The sequence below is a fragment of the Solanum lycopersicum genome, chromosome 11 (assembly GCF_036512215.1).
Source record: "Solanum lycopersicum chromosome 11, SLM_r2.1".
Taxonomy (NCBI): Eukaryota; Viridiplantae; Streptophyta; class Magnoliopsida; order Solanales; family Solanaceae; genus Solanum; species Solanum lycopersicum.
Window position 1 is genome coordinate 42,610,451 of NC_090810.1, and position 21,306 is coordinate 42,631,756.

The 21,306-nt window shown below is 33.9% G+C and overlaps 1 protein-coding gene across 1 annotated transcript; it reads left to right on the top strand.

The window, feature by feature from the left end:
- The first annotated feature begins 7,540 nt into the window (after positions 1–7,540).
- Positions 7,541–19,817, top strand: LOC138339417 (uncharacterized). The gene is made up of 9 exons (XM_069291014.1): positions 7,541–7,639; positions 8,575–8,669; positions 10,506–10,574; positions 11,291–11,405; positions 16,077–17,246; positions 17,654–18,094; positions 18,293–18,348; positions 18,683–19,262; positions 19,416–19,817. The coding sequence occupies exons 1-9, from the start codon at positions 7,541–7,543 to the stop codon at positions 19,815–19,817; spliced, it is 3,027 nt and encodes a 1,008-aa protein (XP_069147115.1).
- The last annotated feature ends 1,489 nt before the right edge of the window (positions 19,818–21,306 follow it).

Sequence of the window (21,306 nt, forward strand, 5' to 3'; positions counted from 1 at the left end):
TGATACACATTTATTGATGTATAATTGTATGATATAATTCATACAGTATTCATACAGATTCATACTAGTAATATAATTAATATCCCTTTCTGTTTGTATTTGAAAGTGTATAGTATTCATGCAAAACAAATTTATGGAATAATTTAACATTACTATGTACTATATATCAAATTTTAATATGACATTCATAATTCATATGATTTTCATACATGATTCATAGAGTGTTCATATATGTTAAAGTGAGACACATTTAGTAATAATCAGTAGTAATTTATATAAAACCATCAGAGTAGTCATAATAAAAAAACTGAAAAAATACATAAATTGTTCATAAGTTAAAAAAAAAACAAGTCATTCAAATAAATTTACGTTGTGCCATGAAGATTTCTACTTCCTGATACGAAATTTTGGAGTAGGATAATTGGTGGTGTCCATAACTTGTTCTTTATGAGTTCGAGGTCCACCCTTCTTGCTAGCAACTGTTCCTGTAACTTCACTTTCACTGATTGCGCCTTCATCATTCTTTGATTTTTCATAATGCCAAAGTCATCCCTAACATTTTCATTCCCCATTATAAATAAGTGTCTCAACAATTGACATTGAATTTTAATGTGATGCAAATTATAAATAAAATCCAAAAGGTGTTTCATCTATGAATTGTTGAAACTTATCTTGACCTAAAAAGGTCAACAAATCCGCAAACACATTCATGTTAATACATGAAGACAAATGTGTTTGTGTCTTCTTCTCCTAAAAAATTGTAAAAATTAAAATACATTAATCATACACATATTCATACACATGTAATACAAAACTAATACAGTGAATCATACACAATTCAAACAAACTTACAACATAATATTGAAAAATACATAATTCATACACATAGTATACAAAACATAATGCAGTAAATCATACACAATTCAAACAAACTTACAACATAATATTGAAAAGTACAAATTCATACACATAGTATACAAAACATAATTACAATATAATCATACACATTTCAAACAAAGTTACAACATTCTTTCATACATAATATATTCAACACCAAAATATACAAATCAAAACATAAAGTATAACTAATTATGGATATTACTATTCAACAGTATCAAAAAACTTGATACAAAAAAATTTATACACAATTCATACACATTTTATATATACCGTGAATCATACAGTGAATCATACAAAATTCATACAGTGAATCATACACAATTCATACAGTTAATCATACACAATTCATACAGTGAATCATACATATAAAATACATGTTTCAGCAATTGATATTGTAATATGAAGAGATCTGTAATTTCAGACAATGAATCATACACAATTCATACATTATTTATTTACACAAAATTTATATTTTAACTATTTTATACCCAAATAACTGAAAATAAAAATAACAGAACATAAAATTTTTTACAAAAATTAACTTTTACTAACCTTTGAACTTTTTTTGGGTTTAACTGTTTCTTCTTCTTCTTGTAAATGTGAAGTATCGATTTCAGATGCTCTTGGTTTTTTGGATTTTGATTTTATCAACTCTTCCACAAAATCAGATTCAGAATCTGATGATTCCTCGATTTCTTTTCCTTTCCTCTTATTTTCTCTTTCTTTCGTCCTTTTCTTAGATTCATCTACATTTTTCTTTTCTTTCCCTTTTCTCTTCTTCTCGTTTTCCTTTGGATGTTTTTTTTTCTATTGTTGATTTCCCTGATCTAGATTCAACTTTAACAGATGAAGGTTCAGATTGTGTTTGTGATAAAACTTTGAAAGATGGAGCATGAAAATCGTCTGAGCTTATTCAATCTTCTACTTTTTCTCGGGGTTTCATTGCCTCTTTTCGACATTGTACAGTTTGTTTATCGCAAGAGCTGAAGATTTGAGTGCTAAAAATGAAGATTTGAATGCAAATATTTGAGAATTCTTGAAGAAGACTGTTAAGAGAGAAGTGATTTTGAGAGAAAATTTGGTGAAAATAAATTAGGCGTGCGAATTATGGTGAAAAGTTTTGATAGGCGTGCAGAGGTAATGATTTTGAAAAAGAGTTGGGGAAGAACAAAAATTTGGGGAATATAAATTATTTTTTTTAGATAACGTTTTACAGTTTTAAAATTAAAAATGTAACTGTTTTAGAGATAAAATCCCTATTATTTTGTAGTTATCTTAAAAAAGGTAACTATATAACACTTAATTTAAATTACATTAATTAAGAGTTTGTTTAAAAAAGGTAACTTAAAATAATAAATTTAATTAACTACATTGGAATAAATAAGGTAATTGAATTATTTAAATAAGTTAATTATTATTTTAAAAAATTAATGAGAATAATATATTATTTCTTGATATGCTATAACTTGATAATAATATGCTATAAGTAGTTTATTATTAAAAAGTTTGTTTATAACTTGATATTTAAAATCTTAAATGTGTGTGTAGTATTACTTTTATTTTTAAAGAATCAAATTTAATAAATTTTGACTTTTAACGTCACCCCCCAAACCCCCACCCAGCCACCTAGTCCAATTTTTTTTTGTTTTTTTGGAAAACTATTTTTGGATTTTTGTGTCACCCCCTACCAATACCATGTCAAAACTTTGGATATAAACATATAACTCAAGCATATTTATGCCTTTTTCCCAAAAAAAAATACAGACTACCTAAAAATCACCTTAAACTATGCATAGTTTATTCTGATTTTCTAAATTATCAATAATCTTAATCATTCCAAATTTGGCTATGTGATAGTTCATGACCATATCAAACAAGTGACAAATAGTGTGTATACGACCTTATCCACCAATGTAAAATTCAGTATCTTTATGAATGTGAGATTCAATTGCATCAATTTCTTCTAATTTGATCAGCACGTAATTAACCATAATTATATAAATTAGACAGTCCTAAATTATTGAATATTATAATGAAACATATCCAAACAGGACTACATAGATGGTAACAATTCATATAGTCAACCCAACTACGTCGATAACGTTGAAATACATTGTATAATCGTCTTCGAATATTTAAAGCTATAGTTCCACCAATGGTGTGCCTTCGGTGGCCCTTTCTTGCAAGAATTGTGATGGCTTCAAGAAATTACTATATGCTTTTGACTAATATTTCACCCTTGCATATATGTACTCCGCTCCAATTGAATCTGCCAATACATTATACCTCCCCTGCAGACACAAAGTTTAGAAGCTAATAAGTTAATTGGAAAAAGAGTAAAAAATGCTCTTAAACTTATGAAAGGAATAAAAATATCTTTTGCGTATAGTTTGATTTAAAAATGTATTTACCATCAATATTTTAATTTAAAACTATCCTTATACTATGTGAAAGGAATCAAAATGCCCCCCCCCCCCTTTTGTAATTTAATCAAAAAATGCTCGTCATCAATATTTTGGTCCAAAATGCCCTTATTGTTATTTAATGGGTCAAAAAATCTCATTTTCCAAATACATATATTATTTTTTTTGACTCTTTTTATTTCAATTAATGTTTTTTTTAAAAATTTGACAAATGTTTGTCTTACTTTAATTCAGAAAAAAATAAAAATTAAAATATTTTTTTATTTTATCATCAATATTTGTTTATTGTTAGATAAATATAAATTAATGATAGATACACTATATATATATGTGTGTGTGTGTGTGTATACACACACACACACACACACATATATATGTATATATGACATATATTATCTATCGCAATAGTACATGAGCTTATTCTATTTTAATTGATAAAATGAGATTAAGAAGAAAAAATATATTTCCAACATTTTTATTTGTTAAAGGGATTTTAGAAGAAAGAAAACAAGAATAGTGTCCCTTAATAATATTTTAATTAAGTAGAAGATGTGTTTAAAATGAAAAACAATAATATATTTATTCAGAAAAAAGGCATTTTTGAGTAACTATAGGGGCATTTATGGACCAAAGTATTGACTACAAGAGAATTTTTGAGTCAAAGTATTGACGGTAAGGGCATTTTTGAGTCAAACTAAAAAAGAATGTCATTTTTGTTCCTTTCACATAATTTAAGAGCATTTTTGACCCTTTAACATGTCTAATGTTATGGGAAATAAACAACTTTGTTATTAGATCTATGACATAGGTATCGTCCTAGATCCTCAATGTCGTCCTACTTACTTATCCATTGTGGGCTACATTAACCTTTCCATTTATGAAGAAGTGAAAATGACTTCTTTTTTCCACATGCAACTTATGGATCTTTCAAACTACAATCTAAAGATTTCTTTTGAGCAAACTTATGGAAGTGAATATAAGAGTTTTGGCAATACAAGAGCCCATTAAGGCATTAAACCACCACCAATAACAACAATATCCTCTATTTTTCAGTGCTTAAGCTTACAGTTAGTAATGCCTAGTACTTGTACATAGTAGAAGTTCCAATTGAATCAAAGGATCACCGGCAACACAACAATTTTAAAGTAGTTCTTAAAAGGAATGACTTACATAAGCTACTAATACATTGTGATTTTACCTTTGATATTGCACGTTCAAAAAAATAAGCATGCAGTAGAGCTTTAGCAGATTTTGAGAGCACTAGTTCTCTGAAAACATTGTCTTCCTACAAATAGCAGCAACTGATTAACTCGAGAACTAACAAATTAAACCATACGGGCAAATCTCAAAACAAATATTCAAAAGAAAATAGAAAAAATAGAAAAAAAAACAAGGACTCATGTAGAAAATCTAAGTGAAACTATAAAGTTAACCTGTAAACGACAGCTAGGAAACAAATTTATGTCAACAATGTACCCCATCCGCACCATTTGTACTTCCCTTTCTGGACTAAAACATAAATTGTGAATGTATAATAGATGAGTTTGCACCTACTAGTTGAAACTTCCCCTCAAAATTTGTATTAACGATAATAAAAACATCTTGTTAATGGTGTCATTGGTTCCCTGTGGAATTTACAGCACAGATAAACGACTTTCAAGTCACGAATTAAGTAGATGATTATAAAAATGACTTGGCATATAAACCTGAAGTTGTATATTTCTTGCTCAAGTTTTTGCATGCTAGGAAAGAACTTTAGGTTTTGTGTTATAAGGCTCACCTTCAAAACTCCAACATATCCTCCAAAAATGATACCTTCTTCGATCATATCAAGGCACGCTTTATAATGGGGCATACTTTGAGAAGTCTTCAAAACCTGTTGTCTTTTAAATTCCAAGATGGAAGATGACTCATGTATAGGTTCAATTTTATGTGTCCTATGAAGTGTATGAATATGGGGTTTCCGCCATTCTGCAATATCTAATTCACAGAGATAAAGAATTGTTAAGAGGTCTTCATGAGAAGAAACCACATCATCGATAATACTCAACTCCTTCCCTTTTTCAGAAGTAATGATCTTGAATGAATGTCACATTATAATAATTGGTTGTTATATTCTAGTTTTTTTGATGATCCTCAAAAGCGGGGACCGATCCCTAACAGATTTATCTCATCTAGATAGAAACGGGGTACAATTATAAAGTTATCATGTAAGGTGGTATGTGAAAGTGCACTTTCCTACACTAGTAGAAAGAGCGTACGAGATTGTATATTACAGTATCTCACAAATGTACAGACCTAGTCCCTCGTAGAGTTTTTCTCTATCAGGTGATAAATGCAGTACAAAAGTAAAAGTTATCCACGTCAGAAGGTTGGTGAAGTGTTAGCGTTCCACATCAATCATAATGGACCCAATTGTTTGCCCAACGGTCAATAACTCTTTATGGTTGACTTAGTCAGCATGACAAACAATCAATAAATTCATTCAGAGAAGGAAATCAACAAAAAACCTTTTCATGAACTCACAGAGAAGTTTGTAAGGGACCTGGTCCCTGTAAGACTGCAATATGAAAAGGTTGCAAGACAGCTATTAGACAAGCTGCCACTTTTGTTGTGGTAGGTATATAAGTTTTCCAATGTCATGCCTTCAACAAATGGGATGGTCTCAACGAATTTTCGGTGATATATATTACTTCTTTTCAATGAACACAAATTAAAGATTTGGCAAACTGAACTTAGATTTTCTCTCAAAATTCATAAGCTTGAAAAGAGAAGGCCATCTTCAAGGAAGAACACTGCTCATATCAACAAGAAACTAGATGGAATGCTAAAGAATCTTGTTGTATTTGAGCTTGGTGTGTTATGTGCCATTTTGTAAATCTAATCCTAATCTATAAAGGATTCAGATCTTGTTTTGATTTCTAGAATTCTAAGTCATCTAGATTTAGGTAATTTAGTGGGAAACATTTTTGTTTCTTAGTCAAAATCTAAATCGTCCAGAGAGTGGGGGTTTAGTGGACAGTGTGTTTTCCGCTTGGTAAAATCTATATTAATCAGTGAGGATTAGAAGTGGGTAGTGTTGTATGTAATCTGGCTCAACTAAGTGATAGGAAATATTGCTTAGTGTGGAGATTAGTAGGCTAATCTCATTTTGTAAACTGGCTTTTAGTTTTGCTTGGAGAAGATTAGTGGAAGCAGTTCGAAAAGTCCTGTTGAGAACATGTTGTGGTATCCGTCCCTAGAACAAGGAAGTTTCCAGGTAAAGTTGTTTGTCAAACTTTACGTTCAACACTTATTTTGCTGTCTGTTATTGTAACTGTGCTGAGGACCTGGTCCCATCGAAACAAGTGGATGCAACTTTTAGTTATTGTTCTTGTTAAGGTCAAGAAACTTGATCCTTGACTGATTGGTGGGTGCGTACATTCCAGCGAGTGGTATCAGAGCAGGTGTTTTCTAGCTGGTTAATACCAAGAGAGATTCTTGTGGAAAAAATGGTTGTTCCACTAAGATGGCAAGAAGGTCGGTCTTAAACAAGGCCACCCTTGTTCTATGGCAAGCACTATCAGTGGTGGAAACATTACATGATTGAATTCATAATGGTTAACACCGTGAGCTGAGGGATTTTATTTGTAACGGTCCCTATGTTCCATCTATCGAAGTAAAATATGGGGATGTCACAAAGATCATTGTCAAAACTCAACAACAATACAATGATTTTGACAAACAAAAAGTTGAGAAAAACTACAAGGAAAACAAGTTGATAATGTGTGAAATCGGACCAACTGTATATGATTTGATCTCTTCGTGTGAATCAGCTAAAAAAATTTGGGATCTACTGAGAATTATGTATGAGGTAACTGAGGAAACAAGGTTAGACCTGACAGGGGATGTTGATCAGAAGGAATATACAGAAACGGATTATTCATTAGATTCCAAGGTGTCATAATGTGAGAACCTTGAAGTAGATGATACCATGGACTATCTCACTCAAAAGATTCAAAAACTTATGAGTAATTATGGAGGTTACATGAAGGAAGAAGCTCATGACAGTGCTACAAGCTCTAGTGCCATATATTTCAAGTGTTATCAACTAGGTCACACTATGAGAGACTGTCATGTGCTTGAAGTTGATCACAACAGAAGAAAAGATCAAGTAGGGGACCAGGTCCTCCCAGTAGCAATAGAGAGAAATTTTTTTCCAGATGATAAAGAGGAATATGATATCATGGGAAGACTCCACTAGTGCTTTAGATGACTCTGAGCACTCTGATGAAGTCTTTGTGGTAAAATCTGATGATGAGGAAGATGAAGAAGAGGTAACGTTTTTTGATCTTAAACAAAACTTGCAGGTTTATTATGTTAGGAGGTTGAGAAGTCTAGCTGCTTTTTTGATTGACTCTATCATTGAGTCAACAATTGAAAAAGAGCTTATGAATGATATCCTAGATATTCTTCATGAAAAAAGGTAGCCTTGGTGTACCGAATGTATCATGCGGAAGAAAAAATGATAGTTCTAGAAGCAAAAAATCTAAAACTTAAAGAAAAATTAAAAGTGTTGGGTGACAAATGTTGTAGAGGAAAGGGAGAGGCCAGCAACTTGCAAATCGATCTAGAAACCAATTTGAATACTACTGAAAAAAACTTGTTGCGGCCTTAAAGAGAAACAATCAGTTAGAGAGGGACCTGGTCCGCGTCAAAGAAGAACTGAGCAAATCTCTCAAATGGTCCTCATCTTAAAAATTTCTTGCTAATCTTACAAGTCAGAGTCGAAATGATAGAAAGAGATTAGGAAATTCAATTAAAAGTCCTTCTTACAATCTTCATGGCAAAGATTTTCCCATGTCTAGTAGTTTGTTGTGTCTCCATTTTTGTCGTGATGGTCACTTGAACAAGGATTGTATATCTTGCAGAAGGACCCAAGATAACCTCTCAAAATAGTCTAAACAGAGGAATGGGAAGACAAAGGGACATGGTCAATAGACCAACAAGAAGAAGAAGGGAATTGGTCAACATAAGAGCAATCAGAAGAAGGGACCTGGTCAACAGAAGAATTGGCAGAAGAAGGGACCTGTTCAACAGAAGAGGGACTGGTCGTGCTTCTGTTCCTATGTTAAAAAATATCAATCTGCCGCACTAGAACCCTTTATTTGCTTACTAGGAACTCCAAGTAAAGTGTGTTTCCAAGGATAACACGTGATATAGTATTTGTTGTGAGAGGAAGTGGCAACAACTAGTGTTGATTTATGAATAGTGGATGCTCAAAACACTGGACTGGGAACTGAAAAACTTCCTCTCTCTCAAGGCACTTCAAGGTGGAGGTGTCTCATTTGGTGATGGTAAAAAAAGGTATGTTCTTTTTGAAGGCATGTTTGGGAAATCTATGGAACACACTATTGAGAATGTGTACTATGTCAATGGTTGACGTATAATATGTTAAGTGTTTCATAGATTTTTGATGACTTAAATAAAGTTCAGTGCTTGTCCAAAAATAGGGTGTCAGAATCTAGCTCTCTCGGATGATTGTGACAAAATGGAGATGCAAGAACATTTCTATTGCTTATATGATTACATTTGTTGTGACATTGTCACATGCTTGGGTGCTTAAAGTGAGAATGTTGAGGTATGACAAGAGAGACATGCTCATGTGAACGCTTCTCTACTGCCTAAACTTGTGTCAAGGGACCCGGTCCAAGTCAGTATAGATGATTTTTTCAGATGACAAAGCTTGTGACAATAGTGTTAAGGAGAAGCAGATCGGACTATCTTTCAAGGAAATATGCTGACTATTAATCTTTCAAAGAACTTTGGGACTGAAGTTGTGAATTATACATGTTTGTGACCAAAATGATCATATCAAGAAGTTTGATCTCAATAATGTTAAAAGAATATTTGTGAGATATTCTTCTTCCAACAAGGCTTATCCGGAATATAAATGTGTTCATTGAAAAAGATGTTCATGTAATTCTTTATAAGCTTGGAAGAATCGAGAAGTTTCAAAAGAAAGATGATTTTTAGATGGCAAAGTTGATTTAAATTCAGATTGATGGTCTGAATAGTACGCTTGCTGAAGAACATTCCCTTCATGAATCCAACAATCTTAAGAAAGCTAATGTAGATGATGAACCTGATGAGGGACCCGGTCCTCTAGAAAGTGTTGAACAAAGATGATGCAGTTCAAATTCATAATGTGAATTCTGAAGGTCACAATGAAGAAGCTGATCAATCTCAATTTTAAAGAAGCAAATTTTGACAGTCGGTTCCCTAACAAGCTAATAGGTTGTCCAAGCTGCTCCTCAACAATGGCTTCAAGAGAGGTAAAATTATCAAAAAACCCTCTCTTTGAATTCACTTTGAAAGGAATTTCTGATTATTCATGTACATATTGGTGATATCATCTTTGAGGCAACCTTTGAGGTGTTGTATAAAGAGTTTGTTTGACTCATTAAAAGTGAGTGTTGAAATGAGCATAATGGGAGAATTAAATCTCTTCTTCGAGTTGTAGATCAAGCAAATCTCAAAAGGTAACTTGGGTTGTCAAGAATAATACATCATTGAGCTGCTCAAATGACTTAACATACTTGAAGTCAAGACCATGAGAAAGAAGGGTGATGTGATCTTTAAGTTTTGAAAAATAGAAGATCAAGTGGCTGATACCTTCACTAAAGCCATAAGCTAGGACAAGTTGTATACTCGCATGGAACTTAGCTACATGGAAGAATATGGCATAACATTTATGGTAATTGACGTCTGATCAAAGACAGGGAGTTAGTACCAACTCAGAGAAGCTGAAGCCGCTGAAAGTTTGATGTTATGACTGCATAGAATAATTCTACTCTCATAGGCACTAACTAAAAGTTGAATGCTGATAAACTGGGTTCGTAGAATCTACTCATGTACAAAGAAATCATTGTTGAAGGGTGCTAGTAGAATTCGAAGATATTTGAAGAAGACAGTGGACCTGGTCCTATTCTGTCCATCAGAAGACTTTTTTATTTAAATCACATGGTGATGTTGATTATGCTAGGTATCAAGTTGATAGAAAGGATACCTCAAGAGTGGATTATTGTATACGTTAATCTTTCACTCATGGGGAATTACAAGAAAAGATTCAATTGCTCTTTCATCAACTAAGGCAGTAAAAGTAGCAAGTGCAGCTTGATGGAATAAGCTATCGTGGACCAGGCAGCAGCCTGAAGCTCTTAAAAATTTGGCTGATATAATCAAGCCGATGATGGAAATGTTAAAGCTTTGGTGAATAGATCCTACTTGAAGCGATCAACTCTTTCATGACTATGAAAAGGAAGCAGGTGTCTTTGCTTTTCAGTTATGTATGTTTTAGCAAGTTCAAATTCATCCCTTTTGTAGGTATACACACTTAGGAAAAGAGGTGAAGTAAAAGGGAGATCAGGACAAATCTAGGCAATGACATTCAAAATACAAAAAGAGACCTAGTCCTCTCTCGAAGGTTAGCACTCTTAACATTGCAGTTTAAGTTACACATGAGAACCTTAAAATTGCGACAAGTCTGCCATTCACGAATCTAACAATTGTCTCATCTTTTATTACCAAAATGATACCTCCTTTCTTTTCTTTATATTCCATTTTTCTCTCTATTTTCACAGAACAATCAATTTACCTTCCAAATATTAGGGATTTCAAAATTCTCTTTTCTCTTCTCTCAAAACAGACTTAAAATTGATAACCCCTTTATTCTTACTGGAATTTTTTTTGATGAAAATGCTTTAAGTTTGAAGAGGGACCTGGCCCTCAAAGAAAATATGAAGAAGTGGAAAAGAGTGTTTAAAAAGGGATAAGTTGATATTCTGCAAATTTAAGGTAAACTGAAAAGTATGGTGTCTATTTAAAAAAATGAAGAAAAATATAAATGGAATTTTCTTATTGGTTCCTTAACTAGTGCTCTATTCATCTAAGAGGCCTTAAGTGAGTTTGTGTTACCAATCATTCAGTTATGAGAAACTCAGGCTTGCATTGGATGTTAGGATAGTTGCTCTTGCTAACAGGGATAATGAAATGGTTTTCCTAAAGGCTTTGCTTCTAAAACAACACTATCACAGGGACCAGGTACCAAAAAAAAGGAGAAAATTGGCATCCCTAAAGGTTCAACATTATGGCGGGGCAGCAAAAAATTTGAACTTTAAGAGAGAAACATACTCTGCTAATTCTATTCATTTGATCCCTTGCCTCTAAGTCATCCCTTGTCTTCCTAGCTCTCTATATAAGTACTCATTCCTCTTTTTGGGCATCGTTCTTGTTCTCATTCTTATCTATATCTTAAATACTTTGATGGCTGACCTTTTATATATGAATGAATAATGTCTTGCTTATACTAAATTGTCTCATTACATTACGCATTTTTACTCATGCTAAGTGTTTCCCAAGTGGCCATGAACTTGCTGGAACTACATTTCTGTCAACTTGATTACTACTTTAACTCTTTTTTATGATGCCAAAGGGGGAAAGTAAGTTGTTAAGGTACGGTATGAGTTCAATGGTATTATAAATTCTTTAAGAAGTATTAGATCAATGGTGGTATCACTGCTGGAAGAATACATGGTCATATCGATAGGGGTAATCAATGCTAGCTACCTGAAGAGGATCAGGTCCTGTCGATAGGGGGAAGAAGATGTTTGTCATCATCAAAAAGGGGAAAATGCTATTTTAGTGATTTGAAAAACTTTCGGAATGATGAAACTCCAGTTATACCTAAGAATTCTTGCTGATAGAGGGAACTGGTGAATATGTTTGTCAACATCAAAAAGAGGGAAAATGCTATATTGATGTTTTGATTATTTGACAAACTTTGGGGATGATTCAACTCCAGTTACCCCAAGAATTCTTGTCGATAGGGGGAATTGGTGAATAAGTATGTTATCATCAAAAAGGTACAAAATGTAGTTCGAAGCTGATATGAGATGTTCATTTGAACTTGATATAATGTTTTAATAATTTAACAAATTTATCGATCCAACGAGGAACCAGATCCTTGTTATTGGAACTACTGACAATGAAATGAATGAATAAACTCACAGTGAGGTATATTTGTATGTTATCGTCAAAAGGGGTAGAAATATTATATACTAGGGGTTTTGATGATCCTCACAAATATGGGGACCTAGTCCCTAACAAAGAGTTGTCGTCCAGATGAAAATGGGGAACATCTATAAAGTTGTCATATCATGTGGTAGGTGAAAAGTGAAGTGCCTGACACCAGTAGGAAGAGAGGACGAGATTGTAAAATTAACTATATCACTAATGCAGGGACCTGGTCCCTTGCATAGTTTTTCTCCATGTGGAAGATAATAGGATACAACTGTAAAATTTGTCTGCGTCAGAAGGTTAGTGAAGTGTCAGCGTACTACATCAATCAGAATGGACCCTTTTGTTTTCCCAACGACCAATAACTCTTTATGGTTCACTTAGTCAACATGACAAATAATCAATAAATTCATTCAGCGAAGGAAGTCAATAGAAAAACTTTTCAAGAACTCACAAAGAGTTTGCAAGGGGCATGGTCCCTGCAAGACTACACTATGAAAAGATGACAAGACATCTATCAGAAAAGTTGCCACTTTTGATGTGTTAGTGCACAACTTTTGCAACAGCAGGCCTTCAGCCAATAGGATGGTCTCAATGAATTTGTGGTGATTTCTGTTATCTCTTTTCAACAAACACAAATTAAAGATTTTGTTAAACTAAACTTGGATTTTCTCTTAAAATTCATAAGCGTGAAAAGTGAAGGCCATCTTCAAGGAAGAACACTGCTCATATCAACAAAGAACTAGATGGAGTGCTAAAGAGTCTTGTTTTGCTTAGAGCTTGGTATCTTATGTTCTTACATTTTAAATCTGATACTAATCTATAAAGGATTAAGATCTTATTTTGATTTCTTGAAGTCTAAGTCATCTTGAGTTAGGTGATTTAGTGGGAAACATTGTTATGGCTTAGCCAATCTAAATCGTCCTGAGAGTTGGGGTTTAGTAAGCAGTGTGGTAATCCGCTTGGCAAAATCTATATTAATTGGTGAGGTTTAGTATAGTGGGTAGTGTTGTATCTACTCTAGCTTAGCTAAGTGATAGGAAGTATTGCTTAGTGTGGAGATTAGCAGGCTAATCTCATTTTGTAAACTGTCTTTTACTTTTGCTTGGAGAAGATTAGTGCAAGCATTTTGAAAAGTCCTGTTGAGAACAGGTTGTGGTTTTCCTCACTTGAGCAAGGAGGTTTCCACATAAATTTGTTGGTCAAATTATACTTTACGAACTTACTATACTATCTTTTATTGTAATTGTGCTGAGGACCTGGTCCTATTGAAACAAATAGACGCAATTGTTAGTTACTGTTCTTGCAAAGTCAAGGAACCTAGTCCTTGACTGTTTGGTGAGTGAATACATTCCAACACTAGTGTTTAGTACAAAGATAGATGAAAAGGAAAAAGGACAAACTTCCAATATTTTTAGCGTTTAGTTAACCTATTAAAACACCCTAGCAAGTTAATCAATATTACAGAATTTTTTTGTGAGAATGGCCGGAGTACTTCTTTTGTCAAATTCAACATAACTAAATCAATGAATCAATTCATTGCACACTTAGAGATTATCTTCTTCTTTTAATCATTTCGGAGCCCATTTAAGCCGAGGATAAGTGGCATGTAAATGTATATGATAAGAGGAGGTGCCTTCAAGCAGAACACAAAATATCACTAGAGAATTTGTCTTACCATCAATATCTCAATTGACTTTGATGTCCAAACAAGCCATGGAAGACTCTTAGTGCCTTCAACCATATGTGTGACTTTAACAACAACAACAATAATATATCAACAAGTTACACTTAAATAATAAAAGTTCACATGTATATATCCACAACCAGGAATAAGTCCAAGCTTAAATTTAGGTAGACCAAGTTCCACCCTCGACGTTGCTATTCTAGCACTACAACCCTAAACAAAAAGAAAAATAATAAAAATATCAGATTAAATAGTAAAAGCTACAAATGTGTAAAACCATAAAACTGAACTTGAGGCAAAAAGAACAAACCATAACTGCTTCCAAACAACAACAAAAGGCTTCTTTCCATCTACATTACAATAAACAAAATGAGGACAAATAAAGTTATATATTGAGAATAAATGAATGTATATTGTGTTAAATATTTTCAATTGTGTCAATCACAAGTTCAACCAAAGCATCATGTAGAAATGAAGTGTCCCTGTGACGTATCAAGAAAAGAATTTTGTCATTTTCCAATATAAATCATTACAAGGGAAAAAAGGATCAAAAATGTCCTCCGTGTAGTAGTGTCCAAAAATTTCCTTTACATTCATACTTTGATCCAAAAGTACATTATTGATACTTTCTGTAAGAAATTATATTGTTTATTTCTATATAACACATTCTTTTTCTAATAATATTTATTTAAATTAGAATTTTTTATCTTCAACTCAAAAAGGTAAAAAATGAAAATATTTTTTATTTTATTATAATTATTTTCTATTGGTATATAAATATAAATAATGATAGATATATGTTATTTGTAGTTTTGACGATATGACAAACTCAAGGACCTTGTAAAGGTACCAGGTTCCCCAAGGTGACTAGTCTGTTGACTGCCAGCTAGAGAAGGTACAAAAAGTGGGTTCACAGTTCCCAAGGGCGCCAGTAAAGTCAGACTTCTCCAACCAATGCCAAGAGTTTAAGGAAAGGGACTTGTCCATATAAAAGTCACTTTTCTAAACATTATTCCTTAGTTTTTGAAACTTGATAAAGCATTTTCAAGAACAATTGCAAAGGCTATCGGAAATCAAAAAAGAAGAATTATTCAAACAACAACTGAAATCTCAGGAGCATATAGTGTAGTTGTTTAAGAATATATTCTCTTAGTCTTATATTGTAAACTTTTCCTAAATCTATAAAGGAATCAGTGTGTGGTGGTGAAATTCTAAGTTGTCTAAGAGGGATAGCTTAGTGGGTAGAGTAACTTCTACTTAGGTTTGTCAAGCAATAGAGATTATTACTTGAACGTGAGATTAAAAACTTTTTCTCACAGTTGTGTAACTGGTTTTACTTTTGGTTTCAAAGATTAGTGAAACAATTGTGAAAATCCTGTGAGACACGTCGTGATTTTACTCCCTTAAGCAAGGAGGTTTCCACGTAAAATTGTTGTGTTGTTTAAACTAAATTTACTTTCTGTACATACTTGTTAGTGTGTCAAAGGACCTGGTCCATTGACTAATAAGTGAAGGCACATATTTTATCAAGTGGTATCAGAGCATGCACTTTCTATCTGGTTAACATCAAGGATGTGATATCTGTTCAAGGATGGCTGCTCCACTTAATCTAGAAGAGGGTAAATCTTCAACCCAACCTCCTCGTTTCAATGGACACTTCTACAGTTGGTGGAAAATTAGAATGCATGATTTCCTCATGGCTGAAGACAGTGAGCTATGTGATATCGTCCTATATGGACCATTTATTCCGATGATAGAAGAAAGAGAAAACCAGGCTTGTTCCAAAGACTAGACAATAATATGATGAAGATGATACGAAGAAGGTCAAAAATTGTTACAAGGCAAAAACTCTTCTTGTCTGTGGGATAGGGCCAGATGAGTTCAATCGTGTCTCAGCCTGTGAGTCTGCAAAAGAAATCTGGGACTGTTTTAAAATATCTCATGAGGGAACTGAACAAGTCAAAGAATGAATGATTGATATGCTTACTTCTTTGTATGAAAACTTCAAGATGAAAGAGGGAGAAACCATTCATGAGATGTTCACAAAATTGTCCTCCATTACCAATGAGTTGAGAAGTCTTGGGAAACCTATCAGCATGAGCAAGCAAGTCTGGAAAGCGCTTCGAATTATGCCAAAGTCTTGGGAAATCAAGGTTGATTCCATTACTGAACAAAAAGATCTGAAAGTGCTGACAATGGATGCTCTCATTGGAAATCTGAAGACTCATGAGATGAATCGAAATCATGATCTGTCAAAGAAGGAAGTCAAAAAGGATAAATCCTTGATGCTGAAATACAAATCTGAGGAAGACTCCAGTGATGATGATATGGCTTATATCATCAATAAATTTCAAAAAATAGTGAGAAAGAACAAAGGCTTTAGAAGGGGAACAAATGGTCCTCGAATTGCAACTCAAAATGATACATGTTACAGGTGTGGAAAAGCTGGGCACTTCATTAGAGAGTGTCCTTTGCTCAAAACTGAAAATAATGAACATCAAAAACCAAGAGGTGACAAAGAGAAGAGAAGGGACCTGGTACTCAGTAAAAATGATAGCAAAGCTGCTGCTGACTATGTGGTCAAAAAGGCTCTTGCTGCATGGGGAGACTCTTCAAGTGACTCAAGAGATCCTAATGAACCAAATGATGTGTCTATGGTTGTGGTTCATGAAGAGGAAACCATATTCAATGAACTGTTTGCTTTCTTGGCTCATACAGAAAATGAAGAAGAGGGTGACAAGGTAACTCTTCTTGATATGAAATATGATCTGAATAATTATTCTCTTAAAAGATTGAGAACATTAGCGAATGTTATGATTGATTTAGTGATTGAGTTAACCTCTGAAAGAGACATTATGAATGTTGAACTTGACAGTTTAACTGAAAACCAGGTTAAATTAGAGGAGAAAATATTGAAAATTGAAGATAAAATGGCCTCTCTAAAGTCTGATAATATTGAATTCAAAAAACAGTTGTCTCTCAAAAATGAAGAAGGTGAAAAGATAAATGGAAGGTCAAATGGTTTACAAGTTGAAACTGAAGAAAAACTGAAAAATACTGAGAAAAATCTGGGATTGGCTGTGGAGAAGAGCAACAACTTAGAAAAGGATATTGTCAAAGTTAAGGAAGAACTTGAAAAATCTCTTAAGTGGACAAAATCTTCTAAGTTGCTGTCAAGTGTAACAAATCAGAGTAATTTCAATAAGAAGGGTCTATGAAGTTTTAATATCACTTCTCCGTTTAATCCTCACAGTAAGTATTTTTTGTGTCTGACAACCTGCTTTGTCTTCACTGTGGTAAAAATGGGCATTTAAAGGGAAAGTGTACTGGCTGGAGAAGGTCTCATGAAAGACTCCCTAATTATACTAAGAAGCAAAGAGTATCAAAAGAGAGACCTGGTCCCCCACAACATGCTTCAAATAATAGATTTTCAAAGAAAAAATTTGTTTCTGCTCCAAAGTCTTTTGTTAGAAAGATTCAAAAACTGCCCTATTGGACTAGATACAATCTGATCACTCCCTTGTCTGCCTTCTAGGAACTTAGATTGAAATGGGTTCCCAAGCTTAACAAGTGATTCTTGTTGCAGGTGAGTGAGAGGAGCAACAGTCAATGTTTGTATATCGACAGTGGATGCTCTAAACATATTACTGGTGACATAAAAAATTTCCTCTCACTCAAGACACTTCAAGGAGGAGGTGTCTCTTTTGGTGATGGAAAGAAGGGTTACATTTTGGGAGTTGGTAAAGTGGGAAAGTCTCTTGAAGAATCAATTGACAATGTGTATCATGTTGATGGTTTGAAGTATAGTCTTTTGAGTGTATCTCAAATTTGTGACAAGGGAAATGAAGTCAAGTTTACTTCTGAGAAGCGTACTATGGTCAGTCTAACCACAAAGAAAGTGATTCTCACTGCTTTTAGAAGTAAAAATATGTATGTGACCAACTTGGAAACGTCTCGTAGAGATGATCTGACATGTCTCAGTGCTCAAAATGAAAATGCTAATCTCTGGCATTGTAGACTAGGGCATGTGAGCTCATTTTTATTGAATAAACTAATTACTAAGGACCTGGTCTGAGGTTTGCCAAAGTTAAAGTTTTGTGAAAACAAAATATGTGAAGCTTTTGTCAAAGGAAAACAAATTAGATCATCCTTCAAGTCAAAGAAGCAAGTAACTTCATCAAGAGTACTAGAGCTGTTACACATGGACATATGTGGACCTTTGAAGGTTCAAAGCAGAAATAGCAAGAAATACATTCTGGTGATAGTTGATGATTACTCAAGGTACACATGGACAAGATTCCTATGATCAAAAGCAGATACACCTGAAGAATTGGTAGTGTTCTTCAAAATGATTCAAACTAAATTGAATCAAGTGATTGTTGGGATTAGATCTGATCATGGAACTGAGTTTGAAAACTCAAAACTGGTTAAATTTTGCATGGAGAATGGTACTAGTCATAATTTTTCTTCTCCAAGAACTACTCAGCAAAATGGAGTGGTGGAAAGAAAAAAACAGAACCTTGGTGAACATTGCCAGGACCATGATCATTGAGTCAAATCTTTCTCAAAGTTTCCGGGTTGAAGCTGTCAACCCAACATGTCATGTTACTAACAGGTGTCTGATAAGGGATGTTTTGAATAAGACTCCCTATGAGTTGCTCAATAACAGAAAGCCTATGTTGAGCTATCTTAGGGAGTTTAGCTGCAGATGTTTTGTGCTGAACAATGAAAAAAATGATCTGGGAAAATTTGATCCTAGAAGTGATGAAGGAGTGTATGTTGGATATTCTTCATCAAGTAAAGCATACAAAATTTTCAACAAAAGAACTCAATGTATTGAAGAAAGCATTCATGTTGTGTTTGATGAAGATGGATACTTGAAAAGTGAATCATCAAATGGTGAAGATGAGGTGATCAAGCTTTTCAATTCACAAAAAATTGAAGGAAGTGAAGCTGATGCAGAACATCAGTTGAGAAATGACGATGATAATAATAATCATAGACTATCTGAAAAGACTGATGAAGTTGAAAAGTATGATGAGGTACCTGGTACTACTCTGAATTCCAGTCAGAGTACATCAAACTCTCTAGAAAATGATGACATCATTGAAGAAGAAGAACATGTTGATCAGCTCAACCAGTCTGCTTTGAGACCAGGATGGAAACATAGTTCATTACATCCTCTTGATAATCTTGTCTCTCCTTTGAACTCTTGAATTCACACTAGATCAAAAATAAGAAATCTAGTTGCATTCTCAGCATTCATATCAGCTATTGAGCCTAAGAATGTGAAAGAGGCATTAGGTGATGCAGACTAGATCAACTCAATACAAGAAGAACTTCACCAGTTTGAAAGGAGCAAGGTATGGTACCTGGTTCTTCGACTTGCTAGCAGGACAGTGATAGGAACCAGATGGGTTTTAAGAAACAAGCTCGATGAAAATGGAGTGATTACTAGAAAGAAATCCAGGTTAGTGGTTAAAGGATACAATCAAGAAGATGGAATAGACTATGATGAGACTTTTGCACCTGTTGCAAGGATGGAGGCCATCAAAATTTTAATAGCTTTTGCTGTATTTATGGGGTTCAAGCTATATCAAATGGATGTCAAAAGTGAATTTCTGAATGGAGATCTAAAAGATGAGGTATTTGTTAAACAACCTCCTAGGTTTGAAGATGCTGAGCGACCAGATCATGTGTTCAGATTGAATAAGGCTCTGTATGGATTGAAACAAGCTCCTAGAGCATGATATGAAAGGCTGTCAAAGTTCCTATTGAAGAATGGTTTCGAAAGAGGAAAAAAAGACAATACCTTGTTCTTATTAAAAACAGAACAATAATTGCTCATTATTCAAGTTTATGTGGATGACATAATTTTTGGAGCTACTTCAGAACACTTGTGTGAAGAATTCTCATCATTAATGGGAAAAGAATTTGAAATGAGCATGATGGGTGAACTGACATTCTTCCTTGGCCTACAAATCAAGCAATCATCCAGTGGAATATCAATCAATCCGGAGAAGTAGATTAAGGAGGTAATGAAGAAATTCAATATGTTTGACTCAAAACCTATTGATACTCCTATGAGAACAAACTCCAAGCTTGTAGTAGAGGAATCTGATTCTCCTGTGAATCAAACCATGTATAGGGGAATCATTGGGTCCTTGTTGTATCTGACTGCTAGTAGACCTGATATTGTTTACAATGTCTGAATTTGTGCTAGATTTCAGGCGTGTCCTCGTGATTCACATCTGAAGGCTGCAAAACGTATTCTAAGATACTTGAAGAAGACACGGGGACCTGGTTCTTTTCTATCCAGCAGGTGACACTATTGATCTAGTTGGCTTTGCAGATGCTGATTTTGCAGGTTATCAATTTGATAAGAGGAGTACTTTTGGAATGGATCATTTACTTGGATCTTCACTCATTTCTTGGGGAACTAAGAAACATAATTTTGTGTCTCTTTCAACAACTGAAGTTGAGTATGTAGCAGCTGCTGCACGTTGTTTACAGTTGCTATGGATCAAGCAACACTTGGAGAATTTTGGTATAAACATCAAAGTTATTCCTCTTATGTGTGACAATACCATTGCAATTAGTATAGGAAAAAATCTAGTTCACCATAAGACAACAAAGCACATTGATGTTAGACATCACTTTTTGAGAGACAATGTTGAAAAAGGGAATATTGTGCTTACATATTGTCCAACAGAGGAACAAATTGCAGACATCTTCACCAAGGCTCTCAGTAAAGATTAATTTGAGAGAAATAGGCTGAAGTTGGGCATGATGATCTCTAACTAAAATCCGAAGCTTCATCAGTTGAATTCTTTTGATGGATAAATTTGCAATACAGGTATCCTTTCTGTTAACAATTTACTATCTGGATTAGATAATTTTGGTATCTATTGTAGGTACACTTTCATGAAGGACTAGCTTAGCAAAGACATGGCTAGAACAGCTGAGGAATCAGGACAAAACTGTGTTATGAGACCTGGTTCTTTTCCAGGTTAGCATTTGTACATTAATTTTAAACTGAAAAAATATGACCGTGGATAATGCCATATGTCAGTCATCGGTCATTATGACCGTTAGTCCCATCGCTTATTCTTCAAGTGACACATCAAATCAAGGACCTGGCACCGTTTCAAATCCTTTTTAAACCCTCTTTCCTTCTTTTTGATTTCTCATCTGTCTCTCAACATTCCTTCACTCAAAAAGGGGGGGGAGTTAAAGACA